This window comes from Dama dama, chromosome 8 (genome assembly GCF_033118175.1).
Source record: "Dama dama isolate Ldn47 chromosome 8, ASM3311817v1, whole genome shotgun sequence".
Lineage (NCBI taxonomy): Eukaryota > Metazoa > Chordata > Mammalia > Artiodactyla > Cervidae > Dama > Dama dama.
This window is the reverse complement of record NC_083688.1, coordinates 19,300,851-19,324,647: the sequence shown is the minus strand read 5'-3', so window position 1 is coordinate 19,324,647 and position 23,797 is coordinate 19,300,851. Positions and strand designations below refer to the sequence as shown.

General features: G+C 40.0%; 1 protein-coding gene across 1 annotated transcript in view; it reads left to right on the top strand.

The window, feature by feature from the left end:
- The window catches only part of DAW1 (dynein assembly factor with WD repeats 1), a 36,648-nt gene extending 13,975 nt beyond the window's left edge, over positions 1–22,673 (top strand). The window contains exons 6-13 of the mRNA XM_061147883.1: positions 3,626–3,725; positions 8,026–8,133; positions 10,395–10,501; positions 12,264–12,366; positions 13,282–13,396; positions 18,433–18,509; positions 20,230–20,392; positions 22,639–22,673. Coding sequence (XP_061003866.1) covers positions 3,626–3,725; positions 8,026–8,133; positions 10,395–10,501; positions 12,264–12,366; positions 13,282–13,396; positions 18,433–18,509; positions 20,230–20,392; positions 22,639–22,673 — 808 coding nt within the window. The remainder of the gene's footprint in view (positions 1–3,625; positions 3,726–8,025; positions 8,134–10,394; positions 10,502–12,263; positions 12,367–13,281; positions 13,397–18,432; positions 18,510–20,229; positions 20,393–22,638) is intronic.
- Positions 22,674–23,797: the final 1,124 nt, after the last annotated feature.

Here is a 23,797-nt window from a genome sequence, read left to right as displayed (position 1 = left end):
CAGGTGGCTTTAGTGGTAAAGAACCCGCCTGCCTATGCAGGAGATGGAAAAGACGGGGGTTTGATCCCTGGGTCAGGAAAAACCCTGAGGATGAGCATGACAACCCTCTCCAGTGTTCTTAATTGGAGAATCCCATGAGCAGAGGAGCCTGGTGGGCTATGGCCCATAGGATTGCAAAGAATCAGACACGACTGAAGTGAACTAGGATGGTTGCAGGTACGGATGAACCTAGAGTCTGTCCTACAGAGTGAGGTAAATCAGAAAGAGAAAAACAAATATTGCATATTAAGGCATATATATGAAATCTAGGAAAATGGTACAAATGAACCTATTTACAGGGCAGGAATAGAGATGCAGACATATATGGACACCACGGGAAGGGGAGGATGGGCTGAATTGGGAGCATAGCATTGTGTGTGTATAAAACAGATAGTTAGTGTATAAAATAGACTGCTAGTGTATAAAATAGATAGCTAGTGTTCTGTATAGCACAGAGACCTCAGCTCGGTGCTCTGTGGTGACCGAGAGGGGTGGGATGGGGCAGTGAGAGGGAGGCTCAAGAGGAAGGGGACATATGTATACATATAGCTGATTCACCTCATTGTACGCAGAAATGAATTCAACTTTGCAAAGCAATTATACTCCAACAATAAAATAAAAAATAAAAATAATTTAAATATCTTCTTCAGTGTTCAAAGTAGCTTTAGGATGGGTATTACTGGCCTCATATAACATAGATAAAATTCAGGCATGCCTCCTAGGATCACACAGTAGTAGAGCAGTGAGCAAGAGTTCCCGTTGATGCAGGATTGACTCTCTGCCATTGGAAGTTCTCTGATTGGAAGATGAACTCTGACCGGAAGTTCCTGCTGATGTTTCTAGCCCTGGACCACAAGAGAGGGGCTGTGCTTGCATAACACGGTTTACTTTGTGTAGAAGTTAAATTATAGTCTTATCAGGTAGAAAACCGTGTATAGTGACACGCTAAATAACAGTACAAAATGCAGTAGAACCATTTTTAAGCTAACTTCTAGTTAACCCATTCGGTAGATCTTACCAAGGTCCTCTATCCTTCTGAATGACATACTACTTATACCTATAGTTGTCTGAATGCCTGCAGCAACTAGTCTATCCAACTAGTCTATCCCTTAACTTCTCTTTCCACTAGGGATGTTTTCAGCTTATCAAGAGTTAGTTGTATTTGTCCACAAACCTTCTTGTGGGGGGTTGTGCTTTTAATTTGTAATAATCTAAGTTAATTAGATATTGCTTAAGATAGTGAAATATGATGTGTGAAATTAAAGCTGTTGTCTCCTATGAAAACACAGATAAGGTAAATATTTGAAAAAATTGTTACTAAATGAAGTTGTAGATGAGACCATTATAAAAATTAGAGAAGACATTGTAGAAAGGACCCTCTTTTCATTTCGTGTTAGAGACCACAGAAAACCATGTGGGGGGACTGAGAACAGAGGAGAGATTCAAGGCATTAGAGTTAGTCTGGATAATTATAAAGTCTGCAGCTGTGCTGAGCACTTATAATTTTTGGGGGGATATATATTTTGGGCCATAGGACCCCTCACATTTTTGTTTTACAAAGGAAAAGACGGTTGGACTTCAGTACAGACAATTTAACATATGTATGTTTAAAAATGAATACATAAAAGTCAAGTGATCACTGTGAGAAAATTTGTAATATATGCAACAAAGAGTTATTATGGAGAACATGTAAAGAACTCCTTTACAAATCAATAGAAACAACACATTAGAAAAATAGCTAAAAAATATGAATAGACATACTTAATAATTAGGTAAATATGAATTTTAAAATTATTTTTATGTTTTGGCCATCTGAATGGCAAAAATTAAGATGTTAATAAATTACATGCCATTTTGTTGAAGAGGAACTAAAGACCCTCTTCGATGAGGGTGAAGGAGAAGAGTGAAAGAGCTGGCTTAAAACTAAATATTAAAAAAAGTAAGATCATGCCATCTGGCCCCATTACTTCATGGCAAATAGAAGGGGACAAGGTGGAAGTAGTAACATATTTCCTCTTCTTGGACACTAAAATCACTGCAGACAGTGATTGCAGCCATGAAATCAGAAGATGTTTGCTTCTTGGCAGGAAAGCAATGACAAACCTAGACAGAGTATTGAAAAGCAGAGACATTACTCTGCTGACAAAGGTCCATATAGTCAAGGCTATGGTCTTCCCAGCGGTCATGTATGGCTGTGAGAGCTGGACTCTAAAGAAGGCAAAATGCCAAAGAATTGACACATTCAAACTGTGGTGCTAGGGCTTGGACAGCAAGGAGATCAAACCAGTCAATCTTAAGGGAAATCAACCCAGAAAACTCCTTGGAAGGACTGATGCTGAAGCTGAAGCTCCAGTATTTTCATCATCTGATGCAAACAGCTGACTCGCTGAAAAAGCCCCTGAGGCTGGGAAGACTTGAGAGCAGGAGAAGAGGGAATCAGAGGATGACATGGCTCGATGGTGTCACCGATGAGATAGACATGAACTTGGGCAAACTTTGGGACACAGTGTGGGACAGGGAGGCCAGGCGTGCTGCCATCCAGGTCACAAAGAATTGGACACGACTGGGCAACTGAACAGCAACATTGTTGAAGATGGGGTAAAATGAACACTTTCCTACACTTTCGAACAGTGAGCTTGCACTGCAAGTGATGGCCCAACTGTGTGAACTTTTGATGACTTGCTATTAGTACAAAAGACAGACAGAGGTCAGGGTAAAGGAAAAGATGTTAGTTCCCTGGTTGAGGGTTGAACAGGCTAATTTACTGTTACTTGTTGGGTGTTGATCAGTAGCCCTGATCCACATTAAATGTGTGAAGCTTCTTGCTTGAAAGGAACGGAAGTCATTATCGTATTTCCTCTCCAAATCCTCTTTCTTCTTTAAAGACCTTACAATTGGAAAAATACAGATTTTACTTTCTCAAGGAGACACTTACTAACTTCTCAAAACCTTATCTAGCCACATGTCTAATTGGATTTATATCTTTCCATTTTCCTTCTTTTAAATTTGATATTACTGTCTTCAGTATATCTAACAGAATTTTTCCATATTCCTACAACCATATTACACATTATTAATTTCCACTTGTTAGTAATTTTCTAAACTAAATCCTTTACCATATTCATTAATGAAAAATTATTGCAATCTTAAACACAGTTTATATTTAAAATGTAAAATATTTAAAATTGAACACATAAAGAGATGCTATTCAAAAATTAGAATATTATTTTGTTTTTCACTGCAACAGATACAGGATTGCTTATTATTTTAGCTTATTTAAATTTTTTATTTTATATTGGAGTATAGTTGATTTACTAGATTACTTATTATTTTAAAAGTGAAATAAAATTTTTTGTGGGGGTGGGGTGGAGAGGGGCACTTCCCATCCTCAGGACTCCTGAGAGTAAATAAATTACTGAGTAATAAATTACTTTTTATTTTTTAAAATTAATTTTATTGAAGTATAAAAAGTGAAGTAGATTTCTAAATAGAGATCTGTGTATTAATATCTTGTCTTAATTCTGTGTATCAAATACTGTGATTGATTTTGCTTTCAAATTCCATATATATATTTTTTAAATCTTAGTGACAAAATTGCCACTGGGTCCTTTGATAAGACTTGTAAACTATGGAGTGTAGAAACTGGAAAATGTTACCATACCTTTAGGGGTCATACAGCAGAAATAGTGAGTATATTTATTTTATTATATTTTCATTTTATTTTTATGTTGTCATTCCTTTTGTTTTTGCTTTGTTTTACTTTTTTATTTTTATCTTTTTCAGTAGATCTTACTTTTTAGAGAAGTTTGAGTCTGACAGAAAAATTGAGTGAAAAGTGCAAAAATTTCCCATACATTTCTCCTCCTCTCCTCCAAAGCATGCCCCATTGTCAGCATTCCCACCAGGGTAGCACATATATTGCAAGTGATGAGTTTACATTGGGGCTTCACATAATTGTTATTTCTTTTTAGGATTACATTCCAATTTTAGTATATGTGCTGCCAAAGCGAGCACTCTTTTTAGGATTACATTGCAAAAGTAGTTGCTATATCTTTACAACTAATTTAAAAATCTGTTATTTTAAATTTCTCTATATTATATATGATAGTATTTATATCATTCACAAGCTACTCTAGTTTTAATATCTTGCAGATACTGTCAAAGACTCATATCCTGCATTGACTAAAAATAATGGGATAAGTATATGAATACAATATCCAATCTGATGTCTTTTTTGTTGACTTGTCTTTAGAGAATTGGCTTGATTGAGGGTTGGTGAACTTCTTAAAATAGCTTTTAAAATAACTTTTTTATACCACCTAAAATATCTAAGCTGATTGTTTCCTGGATAAAATTAGAACTCAGATTTGCATAAGTGGTTTGATACTCTAAATTGCTTACACTATTGGGAAGCCCTCGTCCTTAACTAATTCTGTGCTAAATGTCTTACAACAATTAGTGAGATCATTTGCACCCTGTGGAACAACTGATGGCTTTTAAAGAGTTTGCTTATTTTAGGAGTAAAATTTATTTATATTCATTCTTCATGTTTATTGTATTTTCATCCAACAAGAGCTATGTTGAAGGTACTTTGCTGGGAATGCTGCAGTGAAAAATTATACAACTTTTTTATGTATATTAGCTTAGTTGTTCCTCATAACAACCCTAAGGGGTAGCTATTTCTCCATTTTTCAGTTGAGGATGCTGAGGTATACAGAGCTTAAGTAGCTCGCACAAGGTCATAAGAAAGACGCAATCCTCATTTTTATAGTGTGGCCGTGTTTCCATACTCCCTTGGAACTTTGAAGGTTTTCCTTTTTTTAATAGTTCCTAGGAAGACATTCAGATTTTGGGATCAACGACATCAACCCAGTGAATATTTGCTAAGTACTGACTCTGTGAAGCCCTGGTCTATGTGTGGGGGGGCCAAATTGTAGTTCTTGGGCCCTGGGGATTTTGCAGTTTCCTAGAGGGAGTAGAGGTGTCCATGGATAAGTTCAGAGATGTATTGTAGGTGGGCTAGAAGTTGGCGAGGAGTTCAGTGAGAGCACAGAGGGAACAGCCAAGCCTCCTTGGCCAGGAGAGGTATTCAGGGGAGACTCTGCAGGGAAGTGGTAGGTGCGTTCCGGGCAGAGTGAGCTGCACCAACAAATGCCCAGAGGAGGCGTGTAACCATGGTACGTGCTTGAGAACACAGGAGGCTGAGCATCCAGAGCAGCACTCCCCCAGCTTCACTGCACAGAAAGTGCTTATATGGAGATACACACTTGTAAGCATTGCCTGCCCACAGTCAGGGGTGATGGGCAGGGAACCCAGGTGTTACCCAGTTGTTGGGGCTAAAGGTGTCTGTGACTTGGCATATGTGTTGACCTGCAAAGCTAGGTCCCAGTCTTTGCGTGATGGAAGTAGGGGAGGCAAGAGAGGCTACACTGCAGATTTATAGAGGGTCTTAAATGCCGTGCTAAGGGATTGGGACTTTATCCTGGAGATATTGCCACACTGTTGAGAATTTTCACCTGAGAGGGGATATGGTCAGTTTTTGCATTTGGGGAAGATGGTTCTTTTGCCATTGTGAAGGAGACATGGGGGGAGGATAATATGGGAAGTATGAGCCAGTGGGGATCTGGTAAGTATGCAAACAGAGATATCAAAGCCCTGTCGTGAAGAGAATGCGAGAGAAGGTAAGGGGTGGGAGGGGTAGGACTGGGTTACCAGGGAGATATGAGGCCTGAAGGAAGAAAGTATTTAGGATGATTTCCTGATTTCCGACTTGGGCAACTGACAGCGCCATTCACCAAGTCTGTGCAGAAGAGAGAAACAGGTTTCTTCATTTGATTTGCATGTCTTAGACAGGGTGATAAAATCTCCCTGTGTGATGTCCAAAAAGAGGCATCCATTTGGCAGTTGGCTTTTTGGGGCTGAGCTGAGAAGTGAGGTCTGGATAAAAGACACGGATGTGTGAGTCACTGGCATCTGGCTGGCAGTTGCTGTTGCTGCTGCTGCTAAGTCACTTCAGTGGTGTCCAACTCTGTGCAACCCCATACAGAGCAGCCCACCAGGCTCCCCCATCCCCGGGATTCTCCAGGCAAGAACACTGGAGTGGGTTGCCATTTCCTTCTCCAATGCATGAAAGTGAAAAGTGAAAGTGAAGTTGCTCAGTCGTGTCCAACTCTTAGCGACCCCATGGACTGCAGCCTACCAGGCTCCTCCATCCATGGGATTTTCCAGGCGAGAGTACTGGAGTGGGGTGCCATTGCCTTCTCCAGAGTGGTAGTAGAAACCACCAAGCAACTGAAAAGTTCCCAATGGGAAAGGTAGACTATGAGGAGAAAACTGGTGGGATCCTGGGAAGATGGAGAAGAGAAACTTTGAAAAGATACAACAAAAGAGTTAAGAAGTAAGAGAAAAAAAAGCAGAGCATTATCAAAATAGTCAAGAAGGAAGAAAATATCAAGAACCTCAGGGAGGTTAAGTGAGATGATCAAGACCAACCAAGCCTCTCAACTGGACATTTATCCAGAGTGGTCCCAGTAGAGAAGATGGGAAGCGAGTATTGGTAGACCATTTTTCCAAGGAATTTTGTGGTAAAGGGAAATCAAGATAGTTTAAAAAGGGACAGATAGAGTCAGGGGAGAATTTGTTTTCATGTGGGAAGAACTCAAGCATGTTTATAGGCTATTGGGAAGGATCTTGTTTAGAGTGAAAGGAAAGTTGGTGAGATCATCTCCCTGTGGAGCACAGGGAATGCAGTGTCTTAAAATGGCAGCAATCTCTCTGAGACTGGGGGAAAGGAAAGTGAGGGTCAGAGGAGGAAGTTCCCACCAGACAGGTAAGTTTTTTTCAGGGATGTGTTAGGAGGCAAAGTTATCTGATGAGCAGGATTAAAGATGGGAGTGGAGTCAAGAATAGGGAATGGTAGAATGTACTGAGTCGGAGGCATGTTGGGCAAAGTAGGGAATGGTATTACGGTCACATCTGAGGATGGAAGGCACAAATGAGCAACACTAGTTTTCTGCCATGCTGTTTTCTTAAACTACCTTGGTTGAGTGATGAGGTAGGGCTGGCAAATGAGTGGATAAATTCCCAGGCTGATATAGGTTGTTAGGAGATTTGTGAAGGGTGCAGGTGGAAGATGGGGGCTAGGAGTTTTGGGCATGCTGGCAAGAGTGATTCTCCAGGTGTCAGTTGACTGGGGCATGATGGACCAGGAGAAGACAAAGGGGTTTACATGAGATGGAAGTCATCCTGCAGCGGGTAAGTGGTCTGGGCTTGGTGAAGAAGACAAAAAGCAGAAGTACTGGAAAACTGGAACTAGAGATTGGTGTATCAGGAGTCAATTTCCTAGAGGAGGTGACATCAAGGTCAGGATGTAGCCATGGGGGTGATTATGGAAAGGAGTCCAGGCTCGTGGGTCTAGGGGTGTTGGATGAATGGCCCACAGGAAGGGTACCGGGGACTCGGAACTGAGACTGTAAGCCAATAACCAAAGTCCTAAGCAAGTGAGGGGATGTGATTGACAGGAAGATGGGGGCCAGGGGGACTTCTCTGATGGTCCACTGCTCTTCCACTGGAGGTGGTGTGGGTTCAATCCCTGGTTGGGGAACTAAGATCCCACATGCCCCGAGGCGTGGCCAAAAGGTGAAAACAAATAAACAAAAATGTAAGTGAGCCAGACAGCATGAATCTCAAAGGAGTGGGCTTTGCTTTTGTTCTTGACCTTCTGTGGTCTAGAAGTGACTAAGGGGAACCAGTGCCCCACCAAGCCTGAGCTGGGTGACATGGAGAACAGCAGCCTCTGCTCAAGCAGAGAATGCTTCCGGGTCAACCTGCAGATGGATGGCTACCCATATCTGGTGTTTTGCCTACTTATCTGTGCAAGGAATTAGGCTGAATCTGCTAAGGGAGTGGCAGCTTCAAGCTTCTCTATAGTAGGATTAACGATCTGAAACTATCTTTCTAAAATCTCTCCCATTTCATGTAATTCAGGTATGTTTATCATTTAATCCTCAAAGCACATTGGTGGCTACTGGAAGCATGGACACGACAGCCAAGCTCTGGGACATTCAGAGTGGAGAGGAAGTGTTCACCTTAACAGTATGTTGCTAATGTTAATAACTTTAAGAGCTTTATATTTTCATTAGCTATTCCTTTGGAGAAGTCTTTTACCTGAGTTTTTTTTTTTTTTTTGTACTTTTATTACAAAATGAACTCTAAGTTAGAAGATGTTTTTGAGCAATTGGTTTTCAGACTGCAGTAAGACAGTGTTTCAGTTGGTTTGCTGGCTATTCCCAAAGACTTAAATGGACACACTGGGCTTTTGGGCTTTTTAAAAGCCCATAAAAAAGCCTGATGGGCTTTTTATTTCAACTAGCTTCAGTCTAAAAAAGGTCGTGGCTATTGCGTAAAACCTATGGTCATCTACCTGGCTAGAAGCAAAGGACGTGGAGGCTGGCACCTTTTGGAAGAGGCAGAACTGGAAGAACCTGCCAGAAGATTTCTTAAAAGGATGAATGTTAACTCCTTTCTTCTCTAACCTCCAGTCAGAAGCTTCCTGAATCACAAAGTCTGAAGTATAAAGGGCAAGTGGCAGGAGGTGACAAGGTCAAAGGGTGGATGCTAATGTTGTATCTCAGCGGGGGTCCTGTGTGTCTCCACCACACGTCCATTCAGCACTGTTCTTGACTGCTCCCCTCCACTTCTTCCCGCCCCAGCCTAAGAAAAAAGGGTGATTCCCAGTGGCAATAGGTGGGAACAATTAAGTGGGAAATCATGTTATCCTATTCTTTCAAATTATAAATGATTTAAAATATAGAACCCATTTTATAGGTGAACTTTTTCCAAGAAAGTTAAAAAAAGACTAGAAAAAGAGAGGAAAAGCAGTGCTTTTAACTAACAGCAAGAGTGGTTCTTTATTAAATGAATGTCTTGTTCTATTTACATTAAGCATACTTTATCACATCTTCACCTTCATCAGTTTTCTGCATTGGGCTTCTTCACCACCTCTTCTTTCAGACAAATGCCTAAGAGCATTGAAAGGCATATGTCCTGCTCTGCACACTGTCTGACACCAGGGAATATGTTTGTGTGCTCAGAATTTTAATTTTCGGCTCCATTTAATCTTTGTCATTTGGAATCAACCAGAAATTTAATTTGTAAATGAACTTTTTTATTATGAAAAAAGTAATTAAGTGAATTTACTGAAATTGTTAGGCAAAACGAGGGCTACATCCAAGCAGGATCTAGGGCAGAGGGGGGGCCCATTCTTACCACTGTCTCATACAGTTTGATTCATCCACCCCAGAGGACATCCAGATGAAAGTCAGGCCAAAGACTAGATATATATTAATCTATTTCATGTTAGTTCACTATAAGAATTTTAGTTTTTAAAGCATTAGCTTTATTTTGCAAACTTTTTGTCTTTTGCCCATCACCTATTATTAGCTCATCAAGCATACAGGGCGCTTTTCTGTGGCTCAGATGGTAAAGAGTCTTCCTGCAGTGCAAGAGATCTGGGTTCAATCTCTGGGTCGGGAAGATCCCCTAGAGAAGGGAAGTGCAACCCACTCCAGTATTCTTGCCTGGAAAATTCCAGGGGCAGAAGAGCCTGGAGGACCATAGTCCATGGGATCGCAAACAGTTGGAGATAGCTGAGTAAGACTTAAAAAAAAATTAGCCCATAAAGCATACAGACCTTTATAGCGTTTCCACAACAGTATGAATGAAGTCCTTTGAAACACGTATCCTTTTCTTCCTCTTTTTTTTTGTAAAACAGTTTCAGTTCGGTTCAGTTCAGTCGCTCAGTCATGGCCGGCTCTTTGTGACCCCATGGACTGCAGCACAACAGGCTTCCCTTTCCATCACCAACTCCCGGAGTTTACTCAAACTCACGTCCATTGAGTCAGTGATGCCATCCAACCATCTCATCCTCTGTCGTCCCCTTCTCCTCCCGCCTTCAATCTTTCCCAGCATCAGGGTCTTTTCAAATGAGTCAGCTCTTCGAATCAGGTGACCAAAGTATTGGAGTTTCAGCTTCAGCTTCAGTCCTTCCAATGAATATTCAGGACTGATTTCCTTTAGCATGGGCTGGTTGGATCTCCTCAATTTTTAGTAAATTTACAGAATTGCACAACCATCACCTAGACACTAGTTTTCAACCATTTCCATTACTCCCCACCCCCCAAGAAAACCTTGTGTCCTTGGTTTACAGTCTTTATTCCCACCCCACAACTGCTAATCTCTCTTTTCCCTATAGAGCTTTGCCTTTGTGTAGCGCTTTCTTTTGAACTGTTATGTGATACATGGGTAGAAATTGTTTTATTTACAGATATGCATGTTGATATCTGCTCTTTTCCTAGGGACACTCAGCTGAAATCATCTCCTTGTCCTTTAACACATCAGGAAACAGGATCATCACGGGCTCTTTTGATCACACGGCTACAGTGTGGGATGCTGATACTGGAAGGTATCCTTGATTTTTAAGAATTTTTTTAAACCTGGATCAGAAGATTAAGAAAATACTTGCTATTGATCAGCTTAATATTAAACCTGTTAACTGTGCCTTGGATTTCATAGGAATAGGACACATTGGAAGCAAATCAGTTCATTCTTTAATGATATTTCTTTTTAATTTTAATTGGAGGATAATTGTTTTACAATATTGTGTTGGCTTCTGCCTTACAACATGAATCAGCCATAAGGCTTCCCTGGTGCCTCAGATGGTAAGGAATCTGCTGGCAGTGCAGGAGACCTGGGTTTTATTCCCGGGTCGGCAAGATCCCCTGAAGAAGGGTATGGCAACCCGCTCCAGTATTCTTGCCTGGAGAATTCCATGGACAGAGGAGCCTGGCAGGCTAAAATCCATGGGGTTGCAAAGAGTCGGACCTGACGGAGCAACTAACACTTTCACTTTCATACATGTGTCTCCTCCCCCTTGAGACTCCCTCCCGACCCCCAGCCCATCCCACTCCTCTAGGTCTTCACAGAGGACTGAAGCCCCCTGTGTTAATACAGCAACTTCCCACTGGCTATCTGTTTTGCATATTGTAATGTATACGTTTCAATACTACTCTCTCAACTCTTCCCACTCTCTCCTTCCTCCTGCTGTGTCCAAAATCTTTTCATTATGTCTGCGTCTCTGTTCTTGCCCTTCAGATAGGTTCATCAGTACCATTTTCTAGATTACACATATATGTGTTAATATATAAAATTTGTTTTTCTCTTTCAGACTTACGTGGTATATATGCTTCCTCAGAATTCTGAGCAAATAATGGCAAACAGCAACATAAAGGAGAATGTTAGCAATAGCCTGGTTTATAACTATTATTTATTCCATGTACTGTGTAATCAAATTTCAATGGCTTGTCTTTAGGGTCGGCATGGATATCATGAATAAATAAAATCACGGCTAATGGTCCAAAGTTAATTTAGTCCAAGAACTTAAATATTATTCCTAATTATTTTTGGTTCTAGTTGCTAAGAAGTTAACTAAATTAGCTAATTTGTGTTGTAAAACTCCACTCTTGGATTTGTCTGCATTTTGATAGTGGGGTCAGTTTTCAGGGATCCCAATTCAGATGGATGCATTGAGAAGGAAGGGTTCTTAGACAACTGATGGATAGTTTCTGAACTACAGAGGGGTCCACCCATCTGGTGTAAAATTAGTTCCAGGATTTCAGATTACCTTTATTCTTCTTTTTCTTTTTTACCTTTATTATTCTTTATCCATGCCTTTCTGAAGCACTGTCTTAAGTGATGTTGTTATCATGGGTTGTTTAAATTTTAATTATGTGTGTTATGTGAGTCACCCAGTTGTGTCCGACTCTTTGCAACCCCGTGGACTGTAGCCCACCAGGCTCCTCTGTCCATGGGGATTCTCCAGGCAAGAACATTGAAGTGGATTGCCATGCCCTTCTCCAGAGTATCTTCCCAACCCAGGGATTGAACCAAGGTTTTCTACGCTGTGGGCAGATTCTTTACTGTTTGAGTTACCCTGGAAGTCTACCTGAGTTACCTGGGAAGCCTACTGAAGCCTAAAATTTTAAATATATTCTTGTTGAGATGAAATTAAGAGCCTAGTTCACTCTTTTTGAGCCACAGTGAAGCCATCACAGATATTTTGTCAAAACTGAAATTCACCTTGTACACTGATGACTTGGCATCGTCCTTTGTGCACATGTCCTGAATGAATGCATCTTTCACCAGGCTGAACTGTTTCTGTTTTGTAGGAAGGTATATACCTTAATCGGACATTGTGCTGAGATCAGCAGCGCCTTGTTCAACTGGGATTGCTCTCTGATATTAACTGGCTCTATGGACAAAACCTGCAAGGTAAGCTCGAGAAATACCTGGGCTTTGTAACTCTCGTATTTGTGCTTTGTACTGTGTCAAGTATTCATGGCAGCATTAACACATTTTAAAGGTGCTAGAAAATTAAGATATTAATTTATCCAAAAATTGGTAATTTTTAAGTTTCAAGTTGCTGATCCTCTAAGTGTGAAGGATTTATGATGTAAAATAGCTTTGATGATTCAAATGTATTAAAAGGTCTTTTTTATTGGAGAATATTTGCTTTATAGTGTTGTGTTGGTTTCCGCTATACAGCCAAGTCAATCACCCACACATATACATGTATCCCTTCTTTTTTGGATTTCCTTCCCATTTGGGTCACCACAGAGCACTGAGTAGAGTTCCCTGTGCTAAATGATCTTATTTTTTGAAGGCACATTGTCTTTGTTTACTATCTCTCTATTCATTCATTAAACTTCCATTAGCGTAAACTTCAAGAAGTCTCAACATGACATCTCCCTGCCTTTGTGTTTCTGTTGCTAAAAGCTTATGCTCTATAATTATTATTAGATATATAGATTGTATATTAAATGTATTATAATCTGAGTGTACTTTTCATTTCCTAGCATTGTAGTTTTAGATCAAGCTCTGCATCACTTGATGACCTTCATATGAAAAGAGGTTGCTTCTACTCCATCAGTGAAGCATGCACTTTGAGATTTTTTTTCCTAAAATAGTGACAGATTTGTATTCTAAAGTCTGTCTTTGATCCTCTCTGTGTTGAAAATGTGCCTTGTTAGATGGTTGGCTGCCATTAAAAAAAAAGTGAAAATTATGCACATGATTTTGGTACCGTTTTTTAATCAGCTGTAAACATGTCATAAAGACTACTGGCCATCTTTGTATGTTAGAGAGGAAGTCAGAGTCCTCATCATTTCTTTTTTTTTTTAATTGTAGCTATGGGATGCTGTAAATGGAAAATGCGTGGCAACCTTAACAGGCCATGATGATGAAATACTAGACAGCTGTTTTGATTACACTGGAAAGCTTATTGCAACTGCTTCAGCCGATGGTAGGTAACCTGCTTGTACATTTAATTTATGGAGGGATTTATATTTTGTTTGATAAATATATGTGAGTCTACATTATAAGTCATCTCCCTGATGACCAGCTATGACAGAAACGACATGTGCCTCATCTCTATGATGTCCATGCCGGTCACTACACTGTGTCTGTATCATATTCTCGATACCACATGCAATGCTGTAGAAGGTTTGTATCACCTCCTTGACAACCACATATGATGTCAAACTATATCTCCATCATCTACTTGATAACTATATATATTAGTATATCTTGGGTCGTCTCCCTGATGACCATGCTGCACTGTGTTGTTCTCATCAGCTTGACCGTTATCAATGGTGATTTAATAAACCTGCATTTTCTCCTTTATGATCACATGTGCTGCTCTACCATGCCTAGCAAATCTTCACGATGAATATATATAATGCTGTGCTACCCCTCATCTTCTTGAGTACCACTTATGAGTCTACGCTATGTCTATGTCACCTTACTGATAACCACAGTCAGATGCTACCCTGTCTAATCATCTCGACAACATGCATAGTTTTATTCTTTGTCTGCATCATTTTCTTGACAATAACAAATGAAGTTATGCTATATCTACATCCTTTTAAAATAATTATGCATGTTGTTATTATCGGGGCTTCCCTGGTGTCTCAGTGGTAAAGAACCCACCTGCCATGCAGGAGATGAAGGTTTGATCCCTGGACCAGGAAGATCCTCTAGAGAAGGAAATGCCAACCTACTCCAGTATCTTGCCTGGGAAATCCCATGGACAGAGGAGCCAGGTGGGCTACAGTCCAAGGGGTCACAAAAGTGTTGGACAATAATGAAGTTATGCTATAGCTACATCTTTTAAAAATAATTATGTATGCCACTATGCTGCTGGTTATCTCACTGATGACCTTAGATTGTGCCATAAGATGCTTGTGTTGTCACCTTGACAACCATATATGATGAGGTGCTATGTGTGCAAAGTCTGTTTAGCAAGCACATGTGATGCTATCTCTTTGATAACTATGTATGATCTTTAAAGTAAGACTTTTCACTTTGATTATTCCACATGATGAATGTCTGTGTGCATGTACTCTCCTCAAAATCTCAGTCTGATGTTTGACCTTGTTCTATCATTTCCTTCACAATCATGTGGAGTGCTGCCCTATTTTGCATCATCTCCTAGACAACTGTGTGTGATGACTCAGTTTGCTTCCTGTCCATGAAGGCCATGTATGGTGCTGCAACATATCTGTGTCATCTATTGATAACCACATATGTTGCTACGCTGTGTATGTGTTATCTCCCTACAGTCCACAGATGACTATACACTGTGTCTCCATTATCTACTTGATGGCTTGTATGGTGCTACCCTATGTCTTTTCATCATCTTGAGAAGCACACATCATCCTATACTAAAGCTGTGTTATCTCTATGGTAACCACACACACATTGCACACCGTGTCTGCATCAACATTCTGACTGCCATGTATGACCCTACCTTACGCTTGAATCATCTTATTGATGGTCCTGGATCATGCTACACTATGTCTATCTCATCTCCTTGATTCTAAACTGTATCCTTGTGATCTTCTCATCAGTAATCCATGACACTCTGCTGTTGTCTAGGTCATCTCTCTGATGAACATGTGTGATGCTACACTCTATCTGCATCATCCTTTTGATCACCTTTGATCCTAAACTATGTCTGCACCATGTCCCTCATGACACCATCATGCTTGATGCCATCCTCTGTCGACATCCTCTCTGTGATAACCACAGGTGACTCTGAATCTGTCACCCACTGTGAGTGCGTGTCCTGCTACTCTATGACTGTGTCATTTCCCTGACAATGTGAGCAAGCTTTCACTCTAAGTCACCTCTCTGATAATCATGTATGTTGCTACACATATGTTTAATTCCCTTACTGACCATATGTGACTACATTATGCTTATATAAATTCCTTAATAGCTTTTTAAGAAATTATGCCCAGAAGTGGTATTGCTGGGTCATATGGCAGTTCTATTTCCAGTTTTTTAAGAAATCTCCACACTGTTTTCCATAGTGGCTGTACTAGTTTGCATTCCCACCAACAGTGTAAGAGGGTTCCCTTTTCTCCAGCAATACCACTTCTGGGCATACACACTGAGGAAACCAGATCTGAAAGAGACACGTGCACCCCAATGTTCATCGCAGCACTGTTTATAATAGCCAGGACATGGAAGCAACCTAGATGCCCATCAGCAGATGAATGGATAAGGAAGCTGTGGTACATATACACCATGGAATATTACTCAGCTGTTAAAAAGAATTCATTTGAATCAGTTCTAATGAGATGGATGAAACTGGAGCCCACTATACAGAGTGAAGTAAGCCAGAAAGATAAAGATCATTACAGCTTACTAACACATATATATGGAATTTAGAAAGATGGTAATGATAACCCTATAGGCAAAACAGAAAAAGAGACACAGATGTACAGAACAGACTTTTGGACTCTGTGGGAGAAGGCGAGGGTGGGATGTTTCGAGAGAATAGCATGTATATTATCCATAGGGAAACAGATCACCAGCCCAGGTGGGATGCATAAGGCAAGTGCTCCGGCCTGGTGCACTGGGAAGACCCAGAGGAAATCGGGTGGAGAGGGAGGTGGGAGGGGGGATCAGGATGGGGAACACATGTAACTCCATGGCTGATTCATGTCAATGTGTGACAGAATCCACTGCAATGTTGTGGAGTATTTAGCATCCAACTAATAAAAATAAATGAAAAAAAAATAAAAGCCCAGCAAAAAAAAAAAAAAAGAAAAGAAATTATGGCAAAAATCAAATGCTGTTTCTAGGCTGTTTCTGTTCACTTCTTTGCCTATATTTGCTCCTTGTGACTAGCATACTTTTAAGTAGCTACTTTGTATTGTAATCAGTTGTAGAATTTTGCCTGTGATTCATTTTAATTACAGTCTTTATTACTGTCTCACTCTTCAAACTTATGTTTGCAAGCTGTTCTCTTACTCATTAGGACTTTTCAAAGGTGAGCCTTTGATCATACACACATGTCTTTTTTGCCTCCTGGAATACAAACACCCTGAATCTGGAGAATTTTATTTTTTAAACTAACTACTTATTTTCTCATCTTCTCACAGATCTTGGCTTTTAAAAATCATCCCTTAAAAATAATGAATCTGCCCTTTTCATTTTAAATATCATTCTCATTTATACAAAAGAATCTGTTTATTAAATATATATGGAGTGCCTACTTTGTGCCAAGAATTCTTTTAGGAACACAGGATTTATCGATGGGAAAAAGAGATGGGCATCTCTTCCCTCCTGGAGCTATGTTTTGAAGGGGGAGACCTCAAACAATACCATACATGTGTTTTATATAGAATATTAGATTATATAGAATGTCAGGAGTTGTCAGTGGTATGGGGGAAGAAATAAGCAGGGACAAATGATCAGGATGCTGAGGGATGGAGGTGAATAAAATATAAGTTCAAGTCTTTTAGTTTTGTCCTTTCTATCATCTGCTGTTTTCCCCAGCAGTGATTCTGTTCTTTCCTTTCTTCAATAGCATATTGCTTTCAAGAAACATCTTTCTCTTTTGGTTTGTGTTGTAAACTTCTTTTCATTCTGTCCCTTCTAAGAAGTCTTGATGTTTAGAGCCATTTTTTTATTTACCTTTGGTCTTTGCTCCTCATTCCCATCTTAAAATTTGATTTCATTCAACAGAGTTACTTGCCTCTGCGGCTACAATCTGTTTCTTTATATTTATTGCCTCTTTCACCTTCACTGGAATTACTCTCAAGGCTGAATTTTTTTGATGTCTTATTCATATTTCTATCTTATAAAAATTGCAATTTCAGGCTATATTATTTTTGTGTTTTCTGAAACTTAAAAATACCTTTGCAAAATTTGATGTATTAGTCTATGCTGCATATTTTTGTCTTATTCACAAACTCTTAAAACAAGTGGATCGCTTTTCTTTAAAGCTTTTGAAATATCCAATGAAGTAGCAATATTATATTTTAATCATATTAATTCTACTATAGCAATTTTTGTCTACTTCCTCCTGAAGTTGTCAGAGAGGAAAGTTAAAAATTAAGGTATTTTGCTTCTCTCTAAATGGAAATTAAGTAACCAAAATTCCCTATCTTTGGGAATTTTACCTTGATTTTATACTTTGTGTTGCGACAGCATCCTTCACCTGGCCAGATAAATTTTAATTTTTTATGGCAACAATTTCATTACTTCTATTTTTTTAATCCTTCTATGCTTATATAACAACTCGATTCCTTAATCCTACAGAAATGTTATATCACTTCATCTATCCATCCATCCATCTATTCATCCATTTGTCTATCAATCTTTCATCCATCTACCTATCCATCCTCACTTCCATCCATCCATCTACCCATCCATCCATCCAGCTACCTATCCATCCATCCATCCTACATCTATTTATTGAGTGTTTAATATGAGTTTGGCATTTCTAGGTACTGGATATACAGCAGGGAACAAATCATTCTATTTGTCTTTTCTGTTGAAAAGGTTTTCTAGCACCTATTCTTCATTCTTTGTAAGTAGTGGTTGCTGACCCCTCTCAGAAGGCCTCTTGTGTCTTCTGTAACCTTAGACTCATATTTGGTGTATGATATTAGTCTTGCTATTTATTTCTGTAGGTAATCAGAATCATCAAAACTTGTTGTGAGTCCCAATTTTTTCTCTTTAAAACTTGATTCTTTTTGAATTCTTGTCCCTTCACCTCCATCTATCTTGGAACCTAGTGTCTCTTCTAATAAGCTGGGGCTAGAGAGATGCCCCCCGCCCCCCCCCCCCCCCCCCGTTCTTCTCCTGTAGGGGGATCAGCTTGCATTTATAGTACTAAGTGTCTGGCTCTCACCACAGGCAAGAAGATAAACTTAGCACAGAGCTTATGTGTCAGAGGGATAGATACTTACATAATTCAAGGAACACGGTTCAAAGTCCTGCATTTCTGATGAATTTATATATATCTCCACTCCTCTCAAAAAGGAACAGCAAGAATTTTCAGTGCGGCCACAAGAAAATGTATTACCAAATTGGAAGGCCATGAAGGAGAAATTTCAAAGGTGAGTTGCTTTTCTCATTTGGAGCAATTTATTTATTTTCAAAAATAAGCATCAGGCTTAATACAGATTGGTCTATTATCACTGATCGTACCAAGGTTTTGTCCAGTTATCTCATTCTTTGTAGAAATCAGTTACCTGAAGAGTAACTTTTCAAATGTGTTTCAGTTAGCAAGGCATACTTATTAAAGCTATTAAGAAGCTAATAAAATGCTTTTCCTGGTTCTGGTAAACACACTCCTTTTATATTATGCAAAAGAACAGGCTGCACCGCAAATGTCAAGTGTCCTGTAGATCACATGCCATTGAGGAAGTAGTTCCTAGAAATATTTACTGCTTAAAAAGTTAAAAATGACCTATCTTGAAACTTGAAAGCTGTAGTTTAGGATTTCATATGAACTCCTCCCAAAAGCTTATCCATGCAGGATGGCCATCCACTCAGTGATCTGAGGTTTAGAGATGTCCTCAGAAAATTATAGAGAAGGCTTGGGACCAGTGACTCTCACCCCCAGCTCAGCCCAATTCCTTGGTCTCGTGCCTAAGATGAGATTGTTCATTCTTTTTAATGTATTACCTCGATGGATTCAGGTCTCTGCAGGCTCCCCTGCTATTGGTGGCCCTTGCCCTCCTGCCCATCAGCGTTGGTCTCTGAGACATTGCAGAGCACATCCTCTGTGTTAGGCTGGGAGGCCCGGGAGATTGGTAGTAAGAGAGATGAGGGATATGGCCATGGGAAACAGGCCATGAAGAGAGACTGAGCTATGTTTCTGAGTGTCTGGCATGGCACACTCAACAAACGCACATGTTTTTGTGTGTGTCTGAGTAGAAAGAGTTCTCAGACTCTACATTATGGCATTTTAAGCATAAACTGATATATTACCTATTGAATTGCCATCCAGTAATGGAGTTTCTATGGGGTGCCAAGCTAAAGTATTCTTTCATTCATTTTGAGAGCTTCCAGTATGGAGCTTCCATGCCAGGCCCTGGTGACACTGTAATGAAAAAAGCCATAACCTTGGGGCTTGCCCTCATCAAACCTACAGTCACAGAGGAAGTGACCCACATCTCCATCCTCTGATGATTTAGAAAAGGGTATAAACACGACGTCCAGAGGAACTGAGGACTGACAGTTTTCTTTACTGCTCACATACCATGTGACAATGCCTGGCCCATTGGGGCTCTCAAGCCCACATGGATGCAAAGTGCTGCACTTTAAGTAGCAACACAGAAAGTCCTCTCCTGTGGACCCTGACATTCTGTGCTGCAGATTGAAGGACCACTTTTATGCTTGTGATGACAGAAAGTTGGCCTGTAGAGGTGACACCAAGGTTTGGGTGTGAAGATGCCTGACTTGTGTTTTCATCCACACCAGGGCTCTGCTTCTTGGTTTGAGTGGAGAGATTGGTGCCAACAGCCTTTGCTCCTGAAATGAAAAGAAGCTGGATGGGGGAACACTCAAAGTATAAGGGAGCTGAGGTCTTTATCCTTAGACTTGTGTGTGAGGGGTAGGCAATCAGACATCATTGTCTAGATTTTAATTTTCATGTATTAGTCTCTGCAGTCTTTTTCCCACCCTGAAGGAACTGTTCTAGGTAAGAATAAGTACCAGGTTGGGAAGGTGAACAGGTAACTCAGTGATGTCCCCTTTTTACTGATGAAAAATATACTGGGAATCAAATTACACCAACCTGTGGTCTCTTTTTTCCCCCTTGCTTGCCTGTAGATTTCTTTCAACCCCCAAGGCAACCGTCTTCTCACTGGCAGCTCTGACAAAACAGCTAGAATCTGGGATGCTCAGACTGGTCAGTGCCTCCAGGTTCTTGAGGGACACTCGGATGAGATCTTCTCCTGTGCTTTCAACTATAAAGGTGACATAATCATTACAGGTAGGGGAGAAAGAGACCCCATCAACTTAGCTTTCCTTTCAAATTGGTTAATAGAGTTTCTGAGCTGAATACCAAAAGAAGCCCACTCCTATCCCCCCCTTCTTCCAGGGTCCCTAGCTCACCTGGGTGGCTTTTATGTCCATTATTTAGTTTTAGCTGCTTTGCAGGACCACAGGAGTGGGCTCTGCCACTGACTATAAGGCTTTGTGAATCCTGAATTTCGATTGCCCCAGACAGGGTAAGAATTTAGTAGCCTGCCTTACTGTTGACTGCATATCCCCAGGCATCATCCATCAAGTGGTTAATATTCAGTTGATGGCGGTAAGTGTTAGTAACTAAACAAGTCAGGACCTGAGTTCTCCAGAGAGGGATTTATAGCCCATTAGAGCTTTATTCTTTGAGCAAAACTGTTTTGTCCTTGGGTGTCCCCTTGTAACACATTAATATCTGGGGGAAAGAGCACATATTGAACATTTTTTCCACCATTAACAATTTATTGTGAGTGAATTATATCAGCAACGTTTCGTAAGAACTGGATTGAGAGCAGGTTAATTGAGATTGTAGAAAAGGGGGAAAATGCCAAAAATACGGCATAACGTGAGCAGGTGCCTCTGGAGGGAACCCTCTCAGTAGGGAACTCTGGAGGGAACCCTCTCAATGATTCTAATTGTATTGAGAAAATTTTTAAATTGCTTAACTGGTCTAAGGAGTTAAATGTCGCATATGCAAACTTGGCTTCATATGTTGGCTGATTTTATTTTAATCAGACAACTTCAAAGGTGCTGAGAATAATCTCTGCCTTTGCCCTAAAATTCCAGTCCTTTCTACCTAATTATGGATGATTTCTAAAATTACAGATTACTTTCTTTGGGCCTATGGTTTGCAAGTATTAATATTATGTAGGCATTCCTAAGACAATACCATAGTAAATAGCATCAAATCCTTTCTCTTGATGATGAAGGATGTGAGTGGTTGTGACAGAGAACACTGAAGTTGGGGCTGGTTTGTCAGAGGACCAACCTTTCCTAGTCCACCCTGTTTGTGTTAAGCCGGGCCAGCCCTGCAGTACCTCTTTCCTCATCCACAGAAGGCCCTGGAGAATTTAGGGAAGGAATATTTGTTGTTTGTGCCCTGTTTTATTGCTGGCCTTCAAATGCCTGAGCTCTTTTAAGATATTATTAGTTTATTTAGTATTTCCCAAAGCAAACGCCTGGAGATAGTAAAAGACAAGGAAGCCTGGCATGCTGTAGTCAGTGGGGTTGCAAAGAGTCAGGCATGACTAGGTGACTGAAAAATACCAAAAATAAATAAATAAATAAATAAAAGCACCAATATGCTAAATACTGGTCCACTCGATGACAGTGCTTATGAGATTGGGAAGTGACATGTCTTCCTTGCCATCAGCAGAATACTTTGTTTGAATATGAATCTGCCCTATTTTCCTGGTGGACCCTGGTGTGGTTAACTGCATGCATTTTCAGTGGACTGCCTGAGGGTTTAGAATCACAAAATGGAAGCAAACTGTCCAGACTGGTCAGGACACTTTCAAAAAGATGAGATACCTTTGGGTACAATGTACAGTTTTCACAGGCTTTTGCAGCCCCCACACTGCTTGTATTGATGATACATGCCTGGCACCTGAGGTGGAAAAAACCAACAGAATCCAGCAGTGCTTCATACTGGGGCTGCCATTCCCAGGGCATGAATGTGGATGGGGTCCCTGGGGGAGGAGTGTATCAAGGCTGCTTTGGAAGAGTGTCTGTTGCTGTCATGGGGAGGGTAGGAGTTTCACATTTTGACTGATGAGAAAAATCCACTGTAACTTTGAAACATTCCAAAGCGGAATGTGCTGCTTCCTCATGAATTGATCACTCAAACCTGGAGATGTTCCAAGTCATCATATTTGCCACTTGGTGGTGATGCGTGAAGCGGGATGGGGATAAGCAGAGGGGTGGGTGGTGTGGTGGCATGCTAGGGTCCTCTCTAATCCTAAAATGCCATGAATCTTGCAGAAGGGAGTAGAATGTGAACTTGCCCAACTTATGACCAATGGGCAAGACAAACAAAAAGATCCCCTGTCCCCAAACACCTGAACTGCTAATGGGCTCTGCAGCTGGACACCCAGGAGCTAGCACATTGAGCACGTTGATCATCCACAACGACCCAGAAAATGTCAACCTGTAAACACAGAGAGAGTTAAATGAGTAAAACAAAGAAAAATAACTTTGTAAAATTTGCTTTATTAGGCAGCAAAGATAATACCTGTAGGATATGGCGGTGATTGAAGAGAGTCAGTCAACGAAGAAACTTGCCAGCCATGCTGATCAAAAGTTGGAGCGTCATAGCCAGCCAGCAAGCTATTTTGATATTTCAAATGTTTTCTCTTTATCCACAAGTCAACCATTTTTATACTGTCCTTAGTTTCACAGATATGACCGTTGAAGTTGAAGTTATATCATTCTTTGATGTCTGATGGAGATGACAGGAGTGAGCATATTGCTTGGCAAACTGGTTATTTCAATTTTCTTTTATATCTTGATAGCATCACCATACTGATAAGTGAAACCAGAATGATTTAACAATGTGTCTCCTACATTCTACTTTTCAGGCTATTATAAGTTCTGTTGAATAAAGTTTCCGGAGAAAATTTCTGTGAATTTGCATGTCTGTGTGATGTATGGTTTCTTTCTTATGATGAGAACTTTAATGATGTACTCTTTCAGCAGCTTTCAAATATGCAGTACAGATTTACTAACTACAGGAACCATGATGTACATGACAGCCCGATGACTTAATTATTTTATAACTAGAATTTTGTACCTTTTGATCCCCTTTCACCCATTTTTATCTCAGTTCTCTGTATAAGTTCAGTGTTTTTTTGTTTGTTTTAAATTCCACATATAAGTAATATTACATGACATTTATCTTTCTCTGTCAGACTTATTTCATTTTAGTTTTATGCCCTCAAAGTTCATTTGTGTTGTGGCAAATGACAAGATTTTTCTTTTTTATGGCTGTATAATATTCCATTGTGTGTGTGTGTGTGTGTGTGTGTGTGTGTGTGTGCGCGCGTGTGTGTGTGCGCGCGCGCGTGCATTTTCTTTATCCATTTTTCCATCTTGGCTATTGTAAATAATGTTGCAGTGAATATAGGGGTGGATATATCTTTTTCAGTTATGGTTTTTGTTTTCTTCAAATATATAATCAGAAATGGAATTGTTGGATTATATTATATTTTTAATTTTTTTTTGAGAACCCTCCATGCTACTTTCCATATTGGCTGTACCAATTTACATTCCAACATTTTTTTGGAGGATATGTAAGTTTGAAATTTGATTAGAAGTTCTATTATTTACTTAACTATTTTGCTTTTATCAGCTCAGAAAGAAAGAGGCAAATAGGAAC